Genomic DNA, 21,514 nt, shown 5'->3' with positions numbered 1-21,514 from the left:
AACGAGTGTTTTGTGCGGGCAGTTATGTGATAGTTTAGAGCTTAGCTGACAGTATTCATTCACTCACGGTAAGGTGGAGCCTGGGAATCCTTCTTGGAAAATCTGGCAATTACTTAATTTGTCCACTAGTGGGCGGGCATGCTCTTTCTTTCTCAACAGGAGCTTCTGGAAAACCTTTTTCTCTTTTAGGCATTTGGCTAAGAGTTTTACCTACCCACTTTTAGGGAGAGCTCTGAATCTTTATATTCATGGTTAGAGTTGTGGTCATGGTCAGACAGCTTTCATGAGGAAACTCATATTGTCTCTTAATAAAGCATCTTTTTTGTTAATAATTATTTTTATTTTTTATTTTTTAAATAATAATTATTTTTAAAGACAGCTTGCAAATAAAAACTATGTCCCTTAAAAAGATTAACTTGAGTTGACTACAGAGCCTGTTTCTAAAGACTCCAGATTATTAGAATGCTAGTACTGCAGGTGACCTGAGAGCTGGTGTTGGGGATGAGAACTGAGGCCTTAAGCAGGCAAGAGAATTGCTTGGGGCCACTCACCTGTTGAGGTCATTACTGGAGTATCAGGTAATGGTCTTGGTGGTCCCTTTAAACTTGCCTTTGGATTTCTATTAACTTCTCTGCAGGCTCTCTCTTTACTAATGGGTAGTTACTTGCCTTATTAGGCTCTTCGTATCCAATCCAGGAAATGTTCGTGAAAGCTCACTTCAACACAGGGCTCAACAACTTTTTAACTTAACTTAATTTAACTTAATTTAATTTAATTTAATTTAATTTAATTTTATATTTTGCCTTAAATTAAATGAGTTCCTGCACTTAAATGGTATAGATACACACAATGACCTTTGTTTCTAAAGGAAACTGGAATCTCATTTATTCAGTCAACAAATACATAAGTGCCTACTATGTCCCAGGCAGTAGAGATAAATAGTAAACAAACAACTTCCTGTCTTCGTCTTACAGTTTAGTTTGGGGGGTGGGGGAGACAGAGGGGAGTGAGAGAGTTTGGGAATTTGGGAAGGGTAGATATTAACAAGTTAACAGATGATATAATTTTAGATGATAGCTTCCATAAAAAAGTAAAGAATTGATTTTCAACAAGGATGCCAAGACTATTTAATGGGGGGAGAATAGTCTTTTAAAAAACTAATACCTACAATTGACTAACTCCGTGCAAAAGAATGAAGTTAGACTTCTACCTCACACCATATACAAAAATTAACTCAAAATGGATCAAAGACTGAAATGTAAGAACTGAAATTATTAAATTCTTAGAAGAAAACAGGTGTAGGGGTACCTGAGTGGCTCAGTCAGATAAGCATCCAACTTTGGCTCAGCTCATGATCTCATAGTTCGTGGGTTCAAGCCCCATGTCAGGCTCTGGGCTGAAAGCTCAGAGCCTGGAGCCTGCTTTGGATTCTGTGTCTCCCTCTCTCTGCCCCTTCCCCACTTGCACTCTGTCTCTCAAAAATGAATAAACATTAAAAAAAAATTAAAAAAAAACAGGTGTAAATCTTTATGCCCTTGGATTATGCACTGGCTCCCTAGATATGACGCTTAAAGCATAAGCAATGAAAAAATAGAGAAATTAGATGTTATCTAAATTAAAAAAACTTTTGTGCTTCAATGGTTACTATTAAGAAAACAAAAAGACAACTCATATAACTGGGAGAAAATATTTGCATATTCTATATCTGATAAGAGTTTAGTATCCAGAATATATAAAGAACCTTTACAACTCAACAATAAAAAGACAATCCAATTTAAAAAGTGGGCAAAGGATTTGAATAGACATTTTTCCAAATAAGATATACAAATAACTAATAAGCCCATGAAAAAACACTGAGCACCATTAGTCATTAGGGAAATGCTAAGTGACAGAAGCCAGACATAAAAGGCCACATATCATGTGATTTCACTCATATGAAATGTCCAGGACAGGCCAAATGATACAGATAGAAGATAAGTAGATTTGTGGTTGATATGAACTAGGGAGGGGAGAAATCGGGAGTAACTGTGAAATAAATAGCATTTCTTTTTGGGGTGATGAAACTGTTCTACAATCATATAGTGGTGATTGTTGCATACGTCTTGTAAATATGCTAAAACCCACTGAATCGTATACTTAAAAGAGTGAATTTTTGTGGCATAGGATTACATCATAATAAAAAAAGTACAATGATCGGACAGAGAAAGTGGGCAAAAGGCAGCGGTAGATTATTTAAACACTGTGATGAGGGAGGCTTTCAACAGGCAGGCAACATTTCAGCAGACCGTTTGAATTAATGAATGAATGGATGAAGCCCACAAACCCCACTGTGCTCTCTGTTCTCTCTTCTTTTGTTTGTATATGTCCTTTCTCTGTTACTTACATTATTAGAGCATGTCTCCACTCCTGTGCCATAAATTTGTGTGAAAGACACATTAAGAAAATGAAAGTCATTTTTGATGAAAATGCTTGCCTACAGTGCTTCCTTCCCTGAAGAATTAACAGGGAAATCTCTAAGTCCTAACAATGCCTTGAACATCTTATGGAAGGTGTGTAACAGGACGTTAAATGAGGGTTTTAAAGTTTTGGCTAAGCCGTCTAGGTGGGATACAGTCAGTGATATGTGACCACATAATCTAGAGACAGAATCCTTAATTCATCTTCTGCCTTCAATTTACATAAGAGAGGATCCTTCAAAGGGAATTTGTATAAGAGGAGATCATGCAGCTTTCCTGTCTGTGTCCCTAGAATGCTGTCCTCCGCTTCCCCCAACAAAGACAAGGGAGGTTGGGAGATGCCAGGGCATCACTGGTAGAATCAAGACCCTTGGCAGAAAGGGAGACCAGCATCTTACTCACCATCTGCCCTTGTTGCTGTCAGAGGAGACAGCAAGAATGTTCTTCAGAGAGGTTCACCTGGACTTCCTGGAGCTGAACTTCTAGACCTCGGTACTATTGACATTCTGGGTGGATAAATCTTTGCCATGAAATGTAGAAATGTTCAGCGGTGTCCCTGGCCTCCACCCACTAGATGCTAGTAGCATGTCCCCACCTCCCACAATTGTGACAACCAAAATACATCTCCAGACATGGCTAAACATCCCCTGGGTGGGGGGCAAAATTACTTCCGGCTAAGAACCATTGCCCAGTTTTAGAGGGCAGTAGCGATCTAGAGATTGATGCTTGACTTTTGCTTGGTGAAATGAGAAGGGAAGAGGCTGCCTACTGTTGCCACTAATGGTGCAGCACAGAGAAAAGGTGGGCGGTGTAGGGGCTGCCTGACTGCCAGTGTTTGGCGGAGCAAAGAAGGGTAATGCTTTCCCTTCACGCACACACTGTAGAAGTGAGTCAGGCTCAAGCTGTTCTGAAAGGACCCTCTTGAAGGTAAGAGAGGTGCTGGCTATTGGACAGGAGAGAGATTGCAAGAGGCCAACAAGTTCATTGCTTGCTTTAGATTAGGGTTTTTAACCTTGACACTACTGACATTTTGGACTTGATACTTCTTTGTTGTAGGAGCCTGTCCTGTGTGTTGTAGGATAGTTGGCGTCTCGGGCCTCCATCTGCTAGATGCTATTGGCATTCCCCCCAGTCGTGATGATCCAAAATATCTCCAGACATGATCAAATCTCCCCTGGGGGGGGGGGTAGTGGATATAAAAAATTGACCCTGGTTGAGAAGTACTGCTTTTGGGAAAGATAAATGCCAAGAGTCCCTCTGTGGAGGTCTGGAAACCCCACAGAGTCCCACAAGTCAGCTACTTCCTATTGCTACTCTAATAGATTACCAGAAAGTTAGTGGTTTAAAACAACACATTTCTGATCTCACAGTACTGGATGTCAGAAGTCCAAGCTGGGTCCTACTGGGCTAACATCAGGGTGTCGGCAAGCCCACGTTCCTTCTGGGAGCTCTGGTGGAGAATTCCTTTCCTTGGCAGCTTACGGTGCTGCCTCACCTCCTGGTGCCCTACTCCCGGCCAGTAATGGCCTCACGCTGACCTCCATCTGCTTCCATCATCACATCTTCTCTGACTCTGACCCTCCTGCCTCCCTCTGATAAAAGACCGTTGTGATTACATTGGGCCCGTCTGGACAGCCCAGGTTCATCTTCCCATCTGGAGGTTCTAAACTTCATCCTATCTGCCAAGTCCCTTTTAGCGTGGAAGGCTTCACAGATTAGGAGGTGGACATGGTTGGGGAGGACATTCTGTGTACCACACGTGGGCTCCCGCTAGCCAGAGGACACTGAGTGGCCAGATGCACCAGCACTAGTTAAGTAATACCTCGTGCTTTCTACTTCCTTCTCCCTCTGCCACCTCCCAGGAACTGGAAGCAGCTGAGCCAAGTGGGAAAAGAAGGTGAGAAAGAGATATCTCACCCTCCCCTCTGCATCGCTGGAACCCAGCGTGGAGGTGTGCTCGGGCCTAGCTGCAGAGACCTTGAAATCGTTTGGGAGATAATGGTTTTGATTACAATGGGACTGAACTTTTTTTTTTTTTTTTTTTAGTTTATTTACTTATTTGGGGGGGCAGAGAGAGGAGAGAGAGACAGAGAGAGAGAGAGAATCCCAAGCAGGCTCTGCACTGTCAGCACAGAGCCCAATGCAGGCCTCTAGCCCACAAACTGGCGAGATCCTGACCTGAGTGAAATCAAGAGTCAGACACTCAACTGACTAAGCCACTCAGGTGCCCCTGAACTTTTTTTTTTTTTAATGGAAAATTATGCTATTTTGATTCCCCACTTGTCTGGAAAGCGACAGGCTCTACCTGGAAGGATAGCGAGCAAGGAGGCTGTTAAACAGTAAACCTGAAGGCAGTGATGGAGAGAGAAAGTCACTGCTCTTGGTCCCTCATAGAATCCAGTACATTGAATAAACCCGGTGCAAGAAGGTTTTGGTGGAGAGAGGATTTCAGAATTCTATTGTGTCACCCCACAACTGGGAAGACCCTCTCCCCAGAGAGGGAGAGGTGGGAGTGTTGAGTGCGTCTACTTCCGGCTGCAGAGATGTGGGGGCATCGGGAGGCCCATGATTCTCCTGGGAACGCTGGATGGTCTTGCTCTTGCCTAGAAATTTGGGGAGAGAGGTAGAGGAAGGAGAGAGAAGAATGGGAAAAAGGTAGACAGACCTGGGCTGGTAACTACCAACATTCACGTGGGGAAGAGCAAGCAGATAGCGTTTCAAATCTGTGCTGGCAGGAGGAGCTGGGGCATATGGCCCCTCGCACGGGGAGGGATGCAGCTTGCGGCTCCATGGCTCTGAGTCAGACTTGAAAACGCTTCCCAATGTGTCAGTGTATGGCCTGCCTGAACCCTAAAACTATAACTGGAAAACTTTCATGGGTTTCTTGGGGACACCAATTAGATAATCCAAGCCCACGTTTCTTCCGTCCTGGCTGGATGAGCCTGCATCCTTCCCTTCTGGAACATGGAAACACAGCAGAGCAGGCCACACTCACAAAGATTAAAAATGGTGAGTGGCAATCCATAGGCTAAAACCAAAATTGCCTCTAGTTTTGTATGTGGTGTATTTATATATAATTTTAATGACCATTTAAAGAACATCAAAATGACAAGTATAGTCCTCAACATTTTTTTCCACAAAGAGAGATATAATGATTTGAGGTGAGGAAAACTTTGGGGAGGAGGGGTAGACTTTGGAGCACTGAAAATGGATGTGTGTTTTGTGCAGGAAGAGAGTCATTGATGTGTCTGAGTGGAGTGGACTAGTCGAGGTAGAGTGGGGCGGATGATGAAGGTACTTTGTGATTTCCACACCGGTACAGGATGCGGGGGAGCTACAGAAGAGGACCCAACCCTGAACGGAGTAAAGGGTCCAGAAAGAAGGCGCCAGACTGACCCGAGGAGAGGCAGGGGCAGGGAGGGGCCCTAAACAGGCTTCACCTTTCTCTAGATTCTAAGTAGGAATGAGCTTTTCCAACGCTATTGCAGGTGCATGGCACATATTGGAAGTAGGATGTTGTTTTTGTGCTTACTTCTGTGGCTGCATGCGGTCTTCATGCCCAAAGTCTTACCCACGATCGTCCAGCAACAAAACGACCTGGGATTTCTCCTTTTTCCTTAGGTAGGTGGGCAGAAGTATCCAACTGAAGCTGGGTTCTATCTCTCTCTGTGTATTTGTAGCGAGCTACCTGGGGACTGGTGCTTTTTACTTTTCAGTTGGATGCAGTAAAGTCTTATTTTTCTAAATTAAGAAGCTTGTGCCTGGCCACATGTTAGGCTCTCTATAAGTAATTTGTTGAAGGAAGGAGACAGGGAAGGGAGGCAGAAAGGTAGGAGGAAGGCAAATCAGAAGGATGGGAAGGAGGAAGAAGGAGAAAAGGGGAGGAGAGAAAGAAGGAAGGAGGGAGGGATGGGAGGAGGGAGGGAGGGGTGGACAGAAGGACAGAAGGAGGGAGGAAATCAAGACTTGCCTCTCTGTGTGTGTGCTTCCAGAAGTGGCACAGAAGATCATGGAGAAGGTTAGCTCTGTGAGGAGCGCTCCAAGCCTTTGGGTTGTGACAGAAAAAGCAGGGAGGCTACTTCGGTGCCAGATCTACAAGGTGTGTGGTGGGAGGGATTGAGCTGTTCTTATTCTGCGAGTGAGTCTGAGAAATGCTGCTGTGACTTGTGAGCTCGTGGACCCTAGGAATGTGGATCTTCCCCAAAAGCTGCCAAGTCACCTGTCTCTGGGGGCACAAATACAGTCAAACCCAAGGAGCCTGTGCTTTCTTCATTTACTGCCCTGCCTTAAAGTCACTTTCTTTCATTTTATTTCATTTTATTTTATTTTACTTTATTTTATTTATTTTAGGGGGGGAGGGACAGAGGGAGAGAGATTCTCAAGCAGGCTCCATGCTCAGCTCGGAGCCTGGCACAGGGGTCCATCTCATAATGGTGGGAGATTGTGACTTGAGCTGAAATCAAGAGTCAGACACTTAACCAACTGAGCCACCCAGGTGCCCCTCTTTTTTTTTTTTAGGCCACTGGAAGCCTGTTTTCTCCCATATGTGTGCTGGGCATTATTAGCCTTGTGCTCTACACTGGGTTTTATTTGAGGGGCTGGTTGTCTGTATCGTGTGATCCCCGAAGAGATTGGTCTTCTCTCATTTCCCAGATACCTTTGGTTCTGTACTGTGATTTTCTTTTTTTTTTTTTTTAACGTTTATTTATTTTTGAGACAGAGAGAGACAGAGCATGAACGGGGGAGGGTCAGAGAGAGGGAGACACAGAATCTGAAACAGGCTCCAGGCTCTGAGCTGTCAGCACAGAGCCCGACGCGGGGCTTGAACTCACGGACCGCGAGATCATGACCTGAGCCGAAGTCGGACGCTTAACCGACCGAGCCACCCAGGTGCCCCTCTGTACTGTGATTTTCAAATGTGGCTGTTCTAAGGTGGCTGGACTTGGACGGATGTAAATAAGAGATGCCACAAATATTAAATGTGAAGAATCTAGGTGTAGAGTGCGTGTTGATCAATATTTGTGGATTTTGAAAACACTCAAATGCTGCTTCTTTACTAATGCATTTCTTTGTCATTAATGCTGTCATTATTTGTTCTTCAACCAAGACCCCAAGTCTTTGGTCTCTATGATCAAGAGAGACATTTTCTGACTTGACAAGTGTAAGCCACCACGTTTCTGAGGAGGGGTCACATAATCTGGGTGATCCCTAGAGAGTGCAGAGCCACCCTCTCTGCGTGACTGGCAGTCAGGTAGACAGTCTAAGTTGGAGCACTGGGAAACTGATAGGAAGACATGTACTCTTCTCCCCCCTTTCCTTCTTCTTCACATATTCTGAGAAAGAGAAAGTGTTTTTTAAAAAAAATTTTTTTTTAACATTTATTTATTTCTGAGACAGAGAGAGAGCATGAACAGGGGAGGGTCAGAGAAAGAGGGAGACACAGAATCTGAAACAGGCTCCAGGCTCTGAGCTGCCAGCACAGAGCCCGACGCAGGGCTCGAACCCATGGACCGCAAGATCATGACCTGAGCTGAAGTCCGATGCTCAACCGACTGAGCCACGCAGGCGCCCCAAGAAAGTGTTTTTAGTTCAGCAGAAAATGAGAAATTGAGGAGATCCTGGAGCTGAGATAGGAACGCTCCACAAATCTGGCAATGTGGTCACTGTGTTGCCTGCCCCCTTACACCCAGGTTGGGCTGTATGGTCAGCTCTGGCCAGTGGGCTGTGACTGGGGGGGATGTGTGACACCCTCTTCACTGCAGACAATTCCACATGCTCCCTTCTCCTGCTGAGGTGACCCCGAGTCCTCATTTCAGATGGTGGTGCATTAGCGCTAAGCAGCCTGGATCCCTGAGACGCTGTGTGGAGAACAGCTACTCTTGGAATGCTTTTTCAAAGCCCGTAGAGGGTTTTGAATGAGATTGGAAGAAACCTGTGTTTTCTTAAGCCATTGAAATTTTCTTTTTTTAATTTTTAGGGAAAATGAATTTAAGTGGATACCTTAAGTAGTATAATTTTTAGTTTAAAAACATTTACCAGCACTTTGTAATTTATAGAGCATATTTTCGTAGATATTATTTCATTGAAAGCTCACCATACTCCTAAGGTAATTTTCCTTTCTTTTGACTCCTATTTTGACTTAATATCAGGCTTCTAGAAAAGTTGCAAGAACAGCACACAGGATTCCCGCACACCCCTCCCCCAGATTTCCCAAATATTACCATTGCACTGCACTGCTTGATTCTTCTCTCTCTCTCTCTCTCTCGATATATATACATACTTATTACTTTTTTTCTGAACTGTTTGAGAGGAAGCTGCAGATAGGATGCCCCTTCATCCCTAAATACTTAGGTGTGTCCCCTAAAAAGGAAGACGTTAGGGTCCTATGTTCTGCCACCTAGCTTAGCTTATTCTAGACCGATACAGACAACCTTTGTGGCACTGCTGAGCATGGAAGGTTTGATACACAAGAAGTGGAAGGCCAAACAGGGGCCAAACAGCCCTTTCGAGGAAACCGGCTTAGAATTGGGGAGATTAGAATCTTAAAGGAAACAGGTTTTTGTTTCTTCAATCGATATTTTTTGATATGATATGAAATGGTATTTAGGGAGCCAGATAAAGGTGGATGGGAAGGGAATTACCACATTCAGTCGTGTGGAGAGAAGGGCTTTCGGGAAAATCTGTTTCCTAAGCAAGGTAAACCTGGACTCCTGTTTCTGCTTTGCGCCCACGGTGGGTATTACTATCACACTCTATCGCCATGTTTTCAGTAAAACCACCTCTGTTTTGCTCCAGGCCTAAAAATGTATCCAGGCCACCGGTAAGGATGACATTGAGAAGCGTGTAGCTAATAAAAGTGTAGGGGCGTCTCTCTGGGCTCGTGGTTGAAAACAACGCTCACGGAGCTGGAGAAAGGAGTGCTGTCCAAGACATCCAGAGTCAGCTGAGGGTCAGATACCTGGGAACGCAAGGCCCAGCCTCCTGTCTTGGCAGTGACACCGACTCATCAGCCCCAATTTCCAGAGCTGCGTCCTTCTCACTCCTCCTTCCAAATCCACCTCCACTTGGGCTTTCAATCTGTGCCTGGTTCTGGTTTGAATGAGCCACTGATGTATTTGTAGCCATCCGGGATCTGGAGCGCAGATGCAAATGGCAGTTTTCTCTGGTAAGTGTTGGGGCAATCGGATCCTTTTCTGATTTGCATTCCCAAGTCCTGCAGGTTCTCAGGAAATCACATCTTCCAGGCAGTCTGGTGGGGGTTATTTTTAATCTCAGCTATAAATGCCAGTCCATAATAGTTCTTAAAACCGAAAGAGCCTTCGTTTACAAGGCAGAGGACAGTTAGAGACAGAGTCATTAGTTTAGCAAAAATCTCGGACCAAAAAAGGGGCTGAGGAGAAGGGACTCTGGGGATAGAGAAGGCTTGGGGTTCAGGAGTGAGATGGGGGACAGGCACAAATTTGGAAGACACTAGCTTTTGGGGGACTTAAACCATAAGAATGGAGGGGCTTGTTCAGGGAGAGCATTCAAGGAGAAAGAGAAAAGAGCATGTTAGGTGTACCTGGGCATGTTAAACACACTGCTCTTCTCTCAGAGTCAGTCTTATTAGCATTCATCCCTGTTTCTGACATAAATGGTGATTTCTGAGGGTCTATCTCATCTATTTCCACCACTTCTCAATCTCTTGTCTCTTGCTGGTGCTGGGCCCTACCTGGAGATAATTTTATTCCAAATTCCAGTCCAGGGTTAGAATTAGTTTATGTGCAGATGTATGCTCTGTGAGGATATTTCAAAATCCCAGGTGAGCTCCCACGTAAAGTAGGAATGAATTTTAAAATTTGCAAATCGAGTGTGTGAAGAACAACTTACATTTTAAAGGTAATTAGTTTAATATCTGCATAGCCCTCCCTTCCCCCAATCCACCTGGTGGGTGAAAACACAATTCTGGGTAAACGCACTCATTTCGTGTTACACTCAGCCCACTCAAGATTTTCTCTCCTGCTTTGAGCCTGGAGCTACTTAAAGGCGGAAGGATGGTGGTTTGGGCTGGTCTCTAAGGCAGATGTCCAGGCACCAGCTGTGTCTTTCCCATCTAGAGAGTCACTGCCCGCAACGCTCTTTCCTCTCACTGTGACAGCTGCATTCAGTGTGGCACCTTTACTTCTCGCTTAGCCTGCCCCTTCTCTCACTCACTCTCCTGGTGCTAGCATCTCCATCTTTGTGTTCAGCTCTGTTTGTTGTACAGAATCCCACTACTCGATGGGCAGAATAGCTGTCTCCATGGTGATGCAGGCACTAGTCTTCCCAGGGAATCGGCCGCCATGTCTTTTTATCTACTTGGCAGGCAAGTCAGAGTTGGCTGGGATGGGCTAAATCCTGCCTTTCTCTTCTCTGTGTTTGTTCTTATGCTCTTATGAGAAAATTCTCAAGCTGATGAGGCCATGCACACAGCTGTGTGGATTGCAAGTGGAGAGGCCCCATACAGATGTTTTCCTTTATTTTAGTATCCTGACCACTCAGTTTATTGATGAACATCTCTCATTTCTAGCCCAGTAATCAGCTTTTGCCAATTTAAACTTTCTGGAAATTTTCTATGAAATCAGTAAGAAAGGGGAATTGCTGCTATCGTTTAATCAGTTTGAGGGCTTGATAAACTTTCCAAGAGGTCAGTCACATAATGAAATTAGCAGGTCTGTTAACAGATGAGAAAAACACTAGCATAAAACAAAAATAATATAAGCCTGTCATCGAGTTAATGCTCTAGTTCAGAAACTTCCTTAGAAATTTCCTGTAGAGGAATGCCTGAGTGGCACAATTGGTTAAACATCCAACTCTTGGTTTTGGCTCAGGTTACCAACTCACAGTTCACAGCTTTGAGCCACATATCAGGCTCTGAGCTGATGGCATATAACCTGCTTGGGATTCTGTCTCTCCTCTCTGCCCCTCCCCCGTGTGTGTGTGTGTGCGTGTGTGTGTGCGTGTGTGCGTGCGTGCACACGCGTGCGCTTTCTCTCTCTCAAAATGAATAAATAACTTAAAAAATTGTAAAAAAAAAAAAAGAAATTTTCTGTAGAAAACCAGTTTGGGGGATTTTTATGACCCCAAATTAAGTTTTGGACAATTTGAAATTGTCCATGGTAAAGCACTGTCATGAGCTTGACAATGACTGAACTGAAACAGGCTGACAGGTTCTTGTGTAATAAAAAGAAATATTGTGTATAAGGCTTCTGATTTTAAATTTTAGACCAAACAAATGTACTTGACTCCCCCTTCTTCTGAGACTCCACTGAGAAAAACAATCCCATAATAATTAAGAGAGAGGAGTGAGGGCAGACTAGAGATTTCATCCCATCTCTTGGATGTGGACCATCCATGAAAGCGTGTTGTGGATGAAGTGGCACAGAGGATGCTCAGAATATGCACAAGGTGGTCCTCTGGCAGTGTGGCGGCTGCTAAGCTTGCTTGAAAGCCTTGAGGTCCCCTGATGTGTGTTTCCTAGCTTTGGCTAGTAGGAGTGAGGCAGGGTGTAAAACCAAGTCATTGTTGTAATTCTGTCTGCCATATAGCTGCTTCAGTGATTCCTTCCAACCTTTTCTCCATCACTGCACACAGAACCATTGACAACCCCCATATCAACAATGCTTTTGTAGAGAAATTGAATGCATTTCCAAGAAGCAGGGCTTCCAGTGTGATGTTTGCACAGAGATTAAATTCTTTCTTATTATGACATTTTTAATTTCAAGGCTAATATCTGATTTTTTACCCACATACCTTAAAAAAAAAGTCATCAGAAGCCAATCCTGACGAACTGGATGGCCCAGTTACAAAACAGAGGTCCCAATCAGCCTTTCCATTCAGAAGAATGTCCTGCTGGGGAATAATTCTTACTTATGCAAAACAGCCTTTCATTTTCCTTCATGAATTAGTAATCAAGGATTATCAGAAATAGGAGCAAAATTCACAGCCTGAAAGAGAAAGACCAAGATAAATATTCAGAATAAATGACCCCTGGAGAAATAAAGATCAAAGAAGAATACTTATAAAATTTGAACTTGTATCTTCAGAGAAGGCAGAAAAGATACTGAATTCATAAATTAAGAAAAAGATGTTATTAAAAAGAAATAGGAAACAAGAAGAAACTTTGAGATTAAAAATATTTAAAATTACATACTGTTAACATGATTTCAGTAAAATTAAGATGAGTTCAAGATAATATCTCTGAATGCTCAGCATAAATCAATGATGAAAAAGATAAGAGACACAGATATTTAATCTAGGAGGCCTAAAATCTGACCAAAAAGAATTTTAAGGATCAAATTTAGAGAAAATGAAGAGGAAGAAATTATTTTTAAAAAATAAAAGAAACTTTATGAGTGCTGATGAAGGGCATGTTTTTTTGTTTTTGTTTTTGTTTTTGAGAGAGAGAGAGGGAGAACAAGTAGGGGAGAGAGAATCCCAAGCAGGCTCCATGCTCAATGCAACGCCCTATGCAGGGCTCGATCCCACGACCCTGGGATCATGACTTGAGCCGAAATCAAGAGTCAGATGCCCAACTGACTGAGCCAGTCAGGTGCCCCAAAGACATGGTCTTTGATTGATAAACCCTCACTTGGTCTTACACAATTTTCACCAAATGGAGCATCTGATACTAGTTGCCTAACCCATGATCATTCTTCCCTCTTCCTCAATATAAGTACCCTAATTTTGTTTAGAGTGGATTAGGGTGGAAGTGTAAGCCTAGTCATATACTGTATTTAATGTAACTGGCAATAAGGCGGCAGAGAAAGGGTCTATATCTGCAGGCAGCCCGACCTAGAATGAAGCAAAGCATTCCTAAGCTTACTCTTGTATGGAAAAGCAAAGGACGGTCCATATGTGCCAAGTGACAAAATACACTAGTGCCAGTTGTGGGAAACTTCCAACGTTCTGAAAAATCACTGATTTTTGCCAAACACAATTACAAATTAAAAATAATTCTTTCTACAATTTTCCTTGTGGAGGTGTCATGTGACCTAGTTCTGCCTAGAATGTAGAGGTGATACTCTTAATTTCATCTCAGATCATGATCCTAGGGTCGTGGGATTGAGCCCTGCGTAGGGGCTACTGGGATTCTCTCTCTCCCCTCTCTCCCTCTCCCTCTGCCCCTCCCCAGCTCATTCTCTCTCTCTCTCTCTCTCTCTCTCTCTGTCTCTGTCTCTGTCTCTGTCTCATGTTGCCTCAGCAACATGATGTGGTAGGAAAGGAAGCTAGAAGGATCCTGAGTCATTAGTGACTTCCTGGAGCATTTTTTTCAACCTCTAGAATTCATGTTACATTTAAAAATAGCATTATATGGTCACTTTAATCAGATTTCTGTTATATGCAGTTGTAGTGCAGTCTTGGTGAATCATGAAAGATAAAAAGAAGATTTTAAAAATGTCTAAAGAAAGAATACAAAAACCTAGAAAGGAAAAAGGCACAGGTTGCTTTCACACTTCTAATTAGTAACAACAAATGTGAAAAGAATGAAATTTCTTCTAAACTTAAGGTAAATTATTTTAGACCTAAAATTGTATATTCAACCAACTATCAACTACTAATCAAGAGTGAGGGCAAAATAAAAACATTTCCCATTTCTGAAGGACTTTTCCGAGGAAGCTACTTAAGGATGTGTTCCGGTAAGTAAGGGAGGAAATAAGAAAAGGAAGAGTAAGACATGTGGTCTAGAAAATAGGTGATGGATATAACCCGGACATCCGGGTGGATGACAAACATGAATCAGGCTTAGGAGCCACTTATCAAGAAGGGAACGAGAATGAAAGGCATTGATCAAGTTGCTACTGGAAAAAAAAAAAAAAGTGGATTACATCCAACTGACAGTGCCATGATTAAAATACTGAATTCCTTTGAGTAGGTGATAAGGAATATACTTATCTCTCTGGGAGGCAGGGCTGGTATAACAACATAAAGGAAGGCAATTGAGCAGGATTATCATAAACCCAAACTAAATTCTTTCATGTTGCTGAGTAAATGATGGAGTGTAAAAAAAAAAAAAATGCATTTGATTTTTATGCTGGAAACAATCTCCTTTTACCTGGGTTTATGGATTGTGTCATTGAACTTAATGAAAAGCACTTTTTGGTCTTGAGTCCAGTAATAATAGTTTTACTAAGAATATTAGAAATGCTATTTATTGATCTTCTACATTTAAAATAAATTCATAGATGAAGCACAGAAGACTGAACAATAGTTACAGAATAGCATATGACAATGTGAAAGGAGCATGTTGCTTTCAGCAGTTAGAATGTGGAAAAGGGGGTCACCTGGGTGGCTCAGTCGGTTGTGTTCAACTTTGGCTCAGGTCATGATCTCATAGTTTGAGTTCGAGCCCTGCATCGGGCTCTCTGCTGTCAGCGCAGAGCCTGTTCTGGATCCTCTTCCTCCCTCTCTTTCTCTGTCCCTCCCCGCTGTGCTCTCTCTCTCTCTCTGTCTCTCTCTCTCTCTCAAAAATAAATAAAAATATTTTTTAAAAAGCAGGTGGAAAAGGGAGAAGTAGTAAAAAGAAGGATGGGGCACTAACATACTCTTTTATATAATGTGGAGTTGGTAGGCATGGACTATAAATAGTAGAATAAGACATTGCAACTTAAAATGATCATTCAAGGGGCTCCTGGTGGCTCAGTTGGTTGAACGCCTAACTTCGGCTCAGGTCACGGTCTCATGGTTTCTGAGTTGAGCTCCGCATCGGGCTCTGTGCTGACAGCTCAGAGTGTGGAGCCTGCTTCAGATTCTGTTTCTCCCTCTCTCTCTGCCTGTCCCTTACTCATGCTCTCTCTCTCTCAAAAATAAATACACATTAAAATGATCATTCAAAAATTTAAAAGCAATGAGAATAAGAGCCAGAAGTAGTAATGCAATTACTACAGGGCAGCATTTGATGGCAATGTAAGTGACACTTCAGTCCTCACCATTTACAGTGATGAGTCAATAGGTGTTTACAGATGGATAATACAATGTGCGTGTCTATGTGTACCTGTTCGGAGCTATGAAAGTAACCACCACAAAAACTAGAGTCAGAAATAATAGAAATGTTGCTTTGGGGAAGTGAGATTTTGGGTGAGGCAGGAGACTTACTATTCACAAAAGACCTTTTCAGCATTTGTTTACTTATTTGTTGGCCAAAAGCTGATATTACTTTGAATATGATGATGATGACAATCAGCTTGAAACAACTCTAATTTCACTTCTGTAATATTTGGGTGGAGATTTAGAAATGAGTAATAGTGTTATGTTTTTGTAAGTATTGACAATCTCATTTAAAAAAAGCTATATGTGAGAATTGGAGGGAAGATGCTTTTAATAGACAGCTTTGTAGCAATCAGGCTATTTCACAAGAAAATAAATCTTACCATATTAACCAGAAAATAGTGACAAACAATGGTGACATGTGACATGTGATATATACTTCCCCAATTATCTGTTACTTGGTTTTGGGAGTTGCTCGATGAGAAATGTAACCATTTCCATCAATACTTTGTCATAGGTGATGGCTCTGATGCTCTATTTCCAGCTGCCCATGACTGTGTGTTTTGATAGTCACTCACTTAATGTCTTTAGCCTCTGAGAATGTTTACAAAGCACATCTATGAATTTTCTTAGCATCCAGTATATTATTCAGAATCCATTTGTTAAGGTACAAGGAAGCATGCTATCATTTTGAATATCAAATACTTTTTTTTTAAAACAACAAAATCCTTGATAGGGATTAAATGACAAATAGTGATGTATGTCTAACACTCACACCTGAAATAGTCGTGTTCCTTCTCTGAAGACTTTCACGGTGTCAAGTCATATTTACTTTCCGGTAGGTTTTAAGGATGGCACATGTGAGGAGTACTGGCTAGCACAGTTAAATCTTCAGCCCAGTGAGGACTCCCCCTGAGGTGTCCATGTTTACAGATTGTTCTATAGTCTGGTTATGAAATGGGGGAAGGTAGTTCACCTTTTCTTCTCTCAGGATGGTAGCCCTTTCCACTCCAGGACATGAGTAACGAGGCAGCCTGCAGTCCAGAACCTATCCTGAATAGATTCAAGTGGTCTTGAATTGCATCTCTCTCTTGGATTGAAAATTTCAAAATTTCAAAGTTGTTTTTACATTTTGCTCTTTTGCTTTTATTTGTTATCTTGTAAGCCCATGGACGTGGAAGTTCAGAAAATGAGACCTTTAAAGAAGAGTCTGTCTATCTTCTTGAAAAGAAAAAGAAACAATTCCTCTATTTCAGGAGAAATTTAACCTAATTTTTTCCAGATAGGAAGAGAAAGTAGAATAAGTTTTATTTGGTGAATTTTTCAAATATTAAGTTCTAGAGATTGGTGATTCAACATTAGTTGCTATCCCCAGTGTGGCTCCATTTAATAATGAATATAGCCATTTGGATGTAAAATATTGCAACAAATAATTGGTACATATATCAATTTTTATGTGCTCAAGAATATCTATAAAATAAATATCCCCAAGTATAATTGTCAAATAAAAGTATGTACTTTCATATGTATTACTAAACTGTACTTAAAGAAGCAGCAATTAACATTTCCATAAATTTATGAGATTGCCTTGTCCTCATGATCACACACAGTGTGTTACCAAACTTTTTGATCTTTGCTTATCTAATAGGTAAAAAATTATATCTCAAAGTGGTCTTCATTTTCTTCTTGATATAAGCCAGGCTGAGCATCTTAAACTTTTTTGTTTTAGGTTTTGGAAAACAATCACCTTAAGAAATTAAAAAGAATTATCTAAGTTCCAACACCAAAAATTCTGACTTAATTGATTTAGGGTCAGGTTTCGACATTGGTATTTCAAAAATCTCCCCCAGAGATTCTAATGTGTAGAACCGCTGCTTTTACATAGAGCAAGTGGAGGTAAAATAGGAGGCTTAGGTAAAGAATATGTCAAACATCACTAAGACTGTGCCCAAGAAGCAAAAGAGAGAAATGAAGATTAACCTTCTGTATAAAAAACCACATCAGGTGGAAGGATCAGGTCAGGTTTGGGGAAGAAAGGAGGTGGGGGGAGAGGGGTCTGGGTAAGGGGGAGGCAGAGCTGGTTGGGCTTGTTTTGTGGTATTCTGGTTCTCTTTTAGGTGAAGATGAATTTGAGGCTGAAGCTGCTTCCAAGCTCTTCTCAACCCAGGGTTGTCCTGAATCAGCAGAATGGAGTGACCAGCAGGGTAGGCAGCCATGATGAATTCGCACAAAATAATCCAGGAACTGTTGGCGTCACAGATATTGGACATATAAAGAAATAGAGCAACTGCATTGGAAATGTAGAGAATGAGAAAGTAGCTGGTAACTTTGATGGTCCCCATGTGAGCCAGTGGCATTGCTTTCCATGTGTAGGGTGTGTCTTTTGAGAGAGATGATCAGCAGGGTGGCTGCAAAGATGAACATGATCGGAGGAATGAAGATCCCCAGGTTATAGAGAAGAACCAGGTTGACCACATTGGTCTGAGGAAGTATTTTTTCTTAGAGGAGTTGCGAGAGGGATAGAAGAATTGTTACAATACATGGTGTTGATGTCATTGGAGAAGAGCACACTGTAGCCTAAGGAAATAAACATTGATAGCCACAGAGCCAGGGCATCCGTCCCGGAAATTCTCTACTTCAGCTTGAGGAAAAGGGGGTGGGAGAAATCAGCGATCTTCACGAAGTAGAAGCTGAGCCAGGCAGCAAACCAGAGGCTACAATGATTTAAGAACATGAAAGTTACTTTGAATGTACCATATATAACATCTTCATTATAAAAATGTGGGGATGTTGAGCTGAAGGTAATTTTTATCATCATGAAGCTTTGGAGAGGTATTCTGGATACACTCAAGAAAAACAGGATCCTGCTTATTGGAAACTGCCTTATTTTTAATCCATTCAGCTGTATTTATAGCCATGATGAACCCATTTGCAACGATACCAATGATGCATTCAGTGCCTATAACTGTTAAAATTGAGAGGATGTGAAATGGTGAAAATTCATTATCTGCAGGATTGCAGGTTTTTGTCATCCTGAGTTGTTACCCCTGTTTGGTGTCTGGGGGAAAATGTCTCTCTAGCGTTTGATAGGCAGATCCTCAGTAGCTCCCACTATTCATGTCATAGGAGGAAGCCTTTGATGCATCATTTCCAAATTCATTCCATTTGTTTATCTCAGAATTCTTAGCTCTAAATCTGGAGATGCAAATGATGGAAGGATTTGCTTTCTAATCCTCTTCCATGTCCATTTGGACTTGTTGGTTTTAGTTCAATTATGGGGCCCAGGAAGGACTAGAGTCAAGCCCGATGCGGGGCTTGAACCCATGAACCGTGAGATCATGACCTGAGCCGAAGTCAGATGCTCAACTGACTGAGCCACCCAGGTGCCCCAATCTTTTGTATATTTTTAAAAATTTTTAAATTTTATTTAAATCCAGGTTAGTTAACATATAGTGGAATAATGATGTTACAAGTAGAATTTAGTGATTCTCATCACTTACATATAACACCCAGTGCTCATCCCAACAAGTGCCCTTCTTAATGCCCATCATCCATTTAGCCCATCCTCCACTCAATATCCTTCCAGCAATTCTTAGTTTGTTCTCTGCATTTAAGAGTCTCTTACAGTTTGTCTCCCTCTCTTTTTTTAATCTTATTTTTCCTTCTCTTTCTCTATGTTCATCTGTTTTGTTTATTAAATTCCACATATGAGTAAAATCATATGACATTTGTCTTTCTCTGGCTGACTTATTTCACTTGGGTACATGCTCCTTTATAAACCACTAATGTGGTATTGAGAACCATGGCCTTTACTAATGCCAGTTAAGTAGAACATCTGCCTGCCAAGTCACCATTTAACTTAGTTTCACTTGTGACCTCAGGGAACTGATTGGAAATAATAATAATAAATTCAAAGTCAATGTAATATATAAATCAATGTATGCTATGTATAGCGTGTGTGTGTGTGTGTGTGCGCGTATGCTAGACACTGTTCAAATACTTTATATATATCATCAAATTTAAGCCACACAGCAATTCAGTGAAGAATGTATTTTATTATCTACACTTTGCAGATGAGGAAACTGAGGCTAAATAACTTGTCCCAAGTCACACATCTAGAAAGAGACAGTGTTGGTATTCTACCTCAGGTCACCTGGTTCCAGAGACCATCTTCTTACCACTCTTTATATTTCCTACACCCATGTGTGGATCCTTTTGTGTGCGCCAAAGACCAAAGTCAGGGTTGACTTGACTGTAACATTTTTTTCCTGGTAGTCTTTTATGATGCCTTCACTATTTAAGGGAAGAATAATTGAGTTAAAAAAAAAAAGCGTAATCCAGCTTTCTACCTGTGAGACTTTCTTTACTACTCACACAGAACACTTCACTTCTGACACTTCTGGTCATCGACCGTGTGTGTGGTTTTGTTTTGTTTTGTTTTGTTTTGTTTTGTTTTGTTTTGTTTTCCCCACACCAGGCCATTCTGTGATAGTAGCTGGGTGTCCTACAATTTACCTCAATTCAGACACTAACTGCCTGTTTATTATTATTTATTAATAACAGTTTATTATAAAAGGATATGCTAAAGGCTACGGATGATTCTTCAGGTGGAAGAGACGCAGAAGGCAGAGTATGTCCACGCCCTCCCCAGGGGCCCCACTCTCCAAACACCTCACATGTTCACCAGCCTAGAAGCTCTCTGAACCCAGTCCTGTGTGATTTTTATGGAGGCTTCATCACATAGGCGGGATTGAGTAAATCACTGGCCATTAGTGATAGTGTCAACTATCACCCGCCCCCGCCCAGCACCCCAGTCTAGAAATCAGGGGGTGGGACTGAAAGTTCCAAACCTCTAATCACATGATTGGCTCTCCTGGCAGCCCGCCCCCAGCTTATGTGCGATCGATTGGAAAGCCACATCATTAACATAACCAAAGACACCTTTATAACACTCATCTCTTCGGAAATTCCAAGGGTTTTAGGAGCTCTGCTAGAGAAACAAGACCAAATGTATTTATTATAATATGATATGATATGATACAATATACATAATCATACCATAATATACAATATCACAATGGTAAAACAAGAAGACACTAATTTTCAAGAGATAGAACTTCGTTGCAAAATGAATTACTTGACAGATAATAAACTTCTTTTGTTACATATAAATATTTAAAGGCCTACACAACATTTACCTTTCATTTAAATAGAACACTACGAAAATGAGGGTCGAAGGTATTAAAAAAAGAAAACTGGAGGCACCTGGGTGGCTCACTCTGTTAAGTGTCCAACTCTTGATCTCTGCTCAGGTCATGATCACACTGTTTGTGAGTTCAAGCCCCACATCGGGCTCTGTGCTGATAGTGTGCAGCCTGCTTGAGATTCCCTCCTACTTTCTGCCCTTCACCTGCTTGTTCTCTCTCTCTCTCTCTCTCTCTCTCTCTCTCTCTCTCTCTCTCCCTCCCTCCCTCTCTCTCTCTCTCAAAATAAATAAATACACTTAAAAACAAAAAGAAAGAAAACCACAGGCCCAAAATGATGCCACTTAGACCAAGTTCCCAAACCGGGGCTTAATACTCAATCTAATTGCAACTTCAATCTCCCCCAGAAATATTGCCCTAATTGTCTGGAATTTTCTGGCCAGCACTAAAGAAGTAATCTGTCACTGGGACTCTCTCAGTCCCCCCCAAGAGATGAAGTAAACTGCAAGGTAAGATCCTCTGCCCTTTTCCCTAAAAGAAAGTGACCTTCCTGGAGCCATCCTTTCTTTTCTTTCCCTAGTAACTTCCTTGCCCCTCCTCCATCCTATAAACCTTCCATTTTGTACAACTCTTCGAGGGCCTTGCTACTTGCCAGATGAGGTGCTGCCCAATTCATCGCTTGTTGAATAAAGCCAGTTAGATCTTCAAATTTACTTGGTTGAATTTTGTTTTTGTTTTTGTTTTTTTTAACAAAGGAAAAGTTCCCTGTTCCTTTACAACATAGGCTAACCAACAGTAGGGTAAAAACAGCACCAGAATCACTCAATCTTTTTTGGAATATTAAAACTA

General features: G+C 41.8%; 1 protein-coding gene and 1 pseudogene across 1 annotated transcript; one reads left to right on the top strand and one right to left on the bottom strand.

Moving 5' to 3' along the window:
- LOC109269190 (olfactory receptor 2F1-like) overlaps window positions 1-21,514 on the top strand; it is a 334,098-nt pseudogene that overhangs the window by 227,877 nt on the left and 84,707 nt on the right.
- On the bottom strand, window positions 16,549-19,664 carry TAS2R39 (taste 2 receptor member 39). Its single transcript, XM_019452532.2, is given in 6 exon segments — window positions 16,549-17,807; window positions 17,809-17,947; window positions 17,950-17,983; window positions 17,986-18,331; window positions 18,333-18,537; window positions 19,640-19,664. Coding segments are annotated over 6 exon segments (1,077 nt in total). The 3' UTR covers window positions 16,549-17,479.

Source organism: Panthera pardus, unplaced genomic scaffold (genome assembly GCF_024362965.1).
Source record: "Panthera pardus isolate Hobbes unplaced genomic scaffold, ASM2436296v1 HiC_scaffold_8, whole genome shotgun sequence".
In the NCBI taxonomy this organism is placed as follows: domain Eukaryota; kingdom Metazoa; phylum Chordata; class Mammalia; order Carnivora; family Felidae; genus Panthera; species Panthera pardus.
This window is presented reverse-complemented; position numbering and strand designations above follow the sequence as displayed.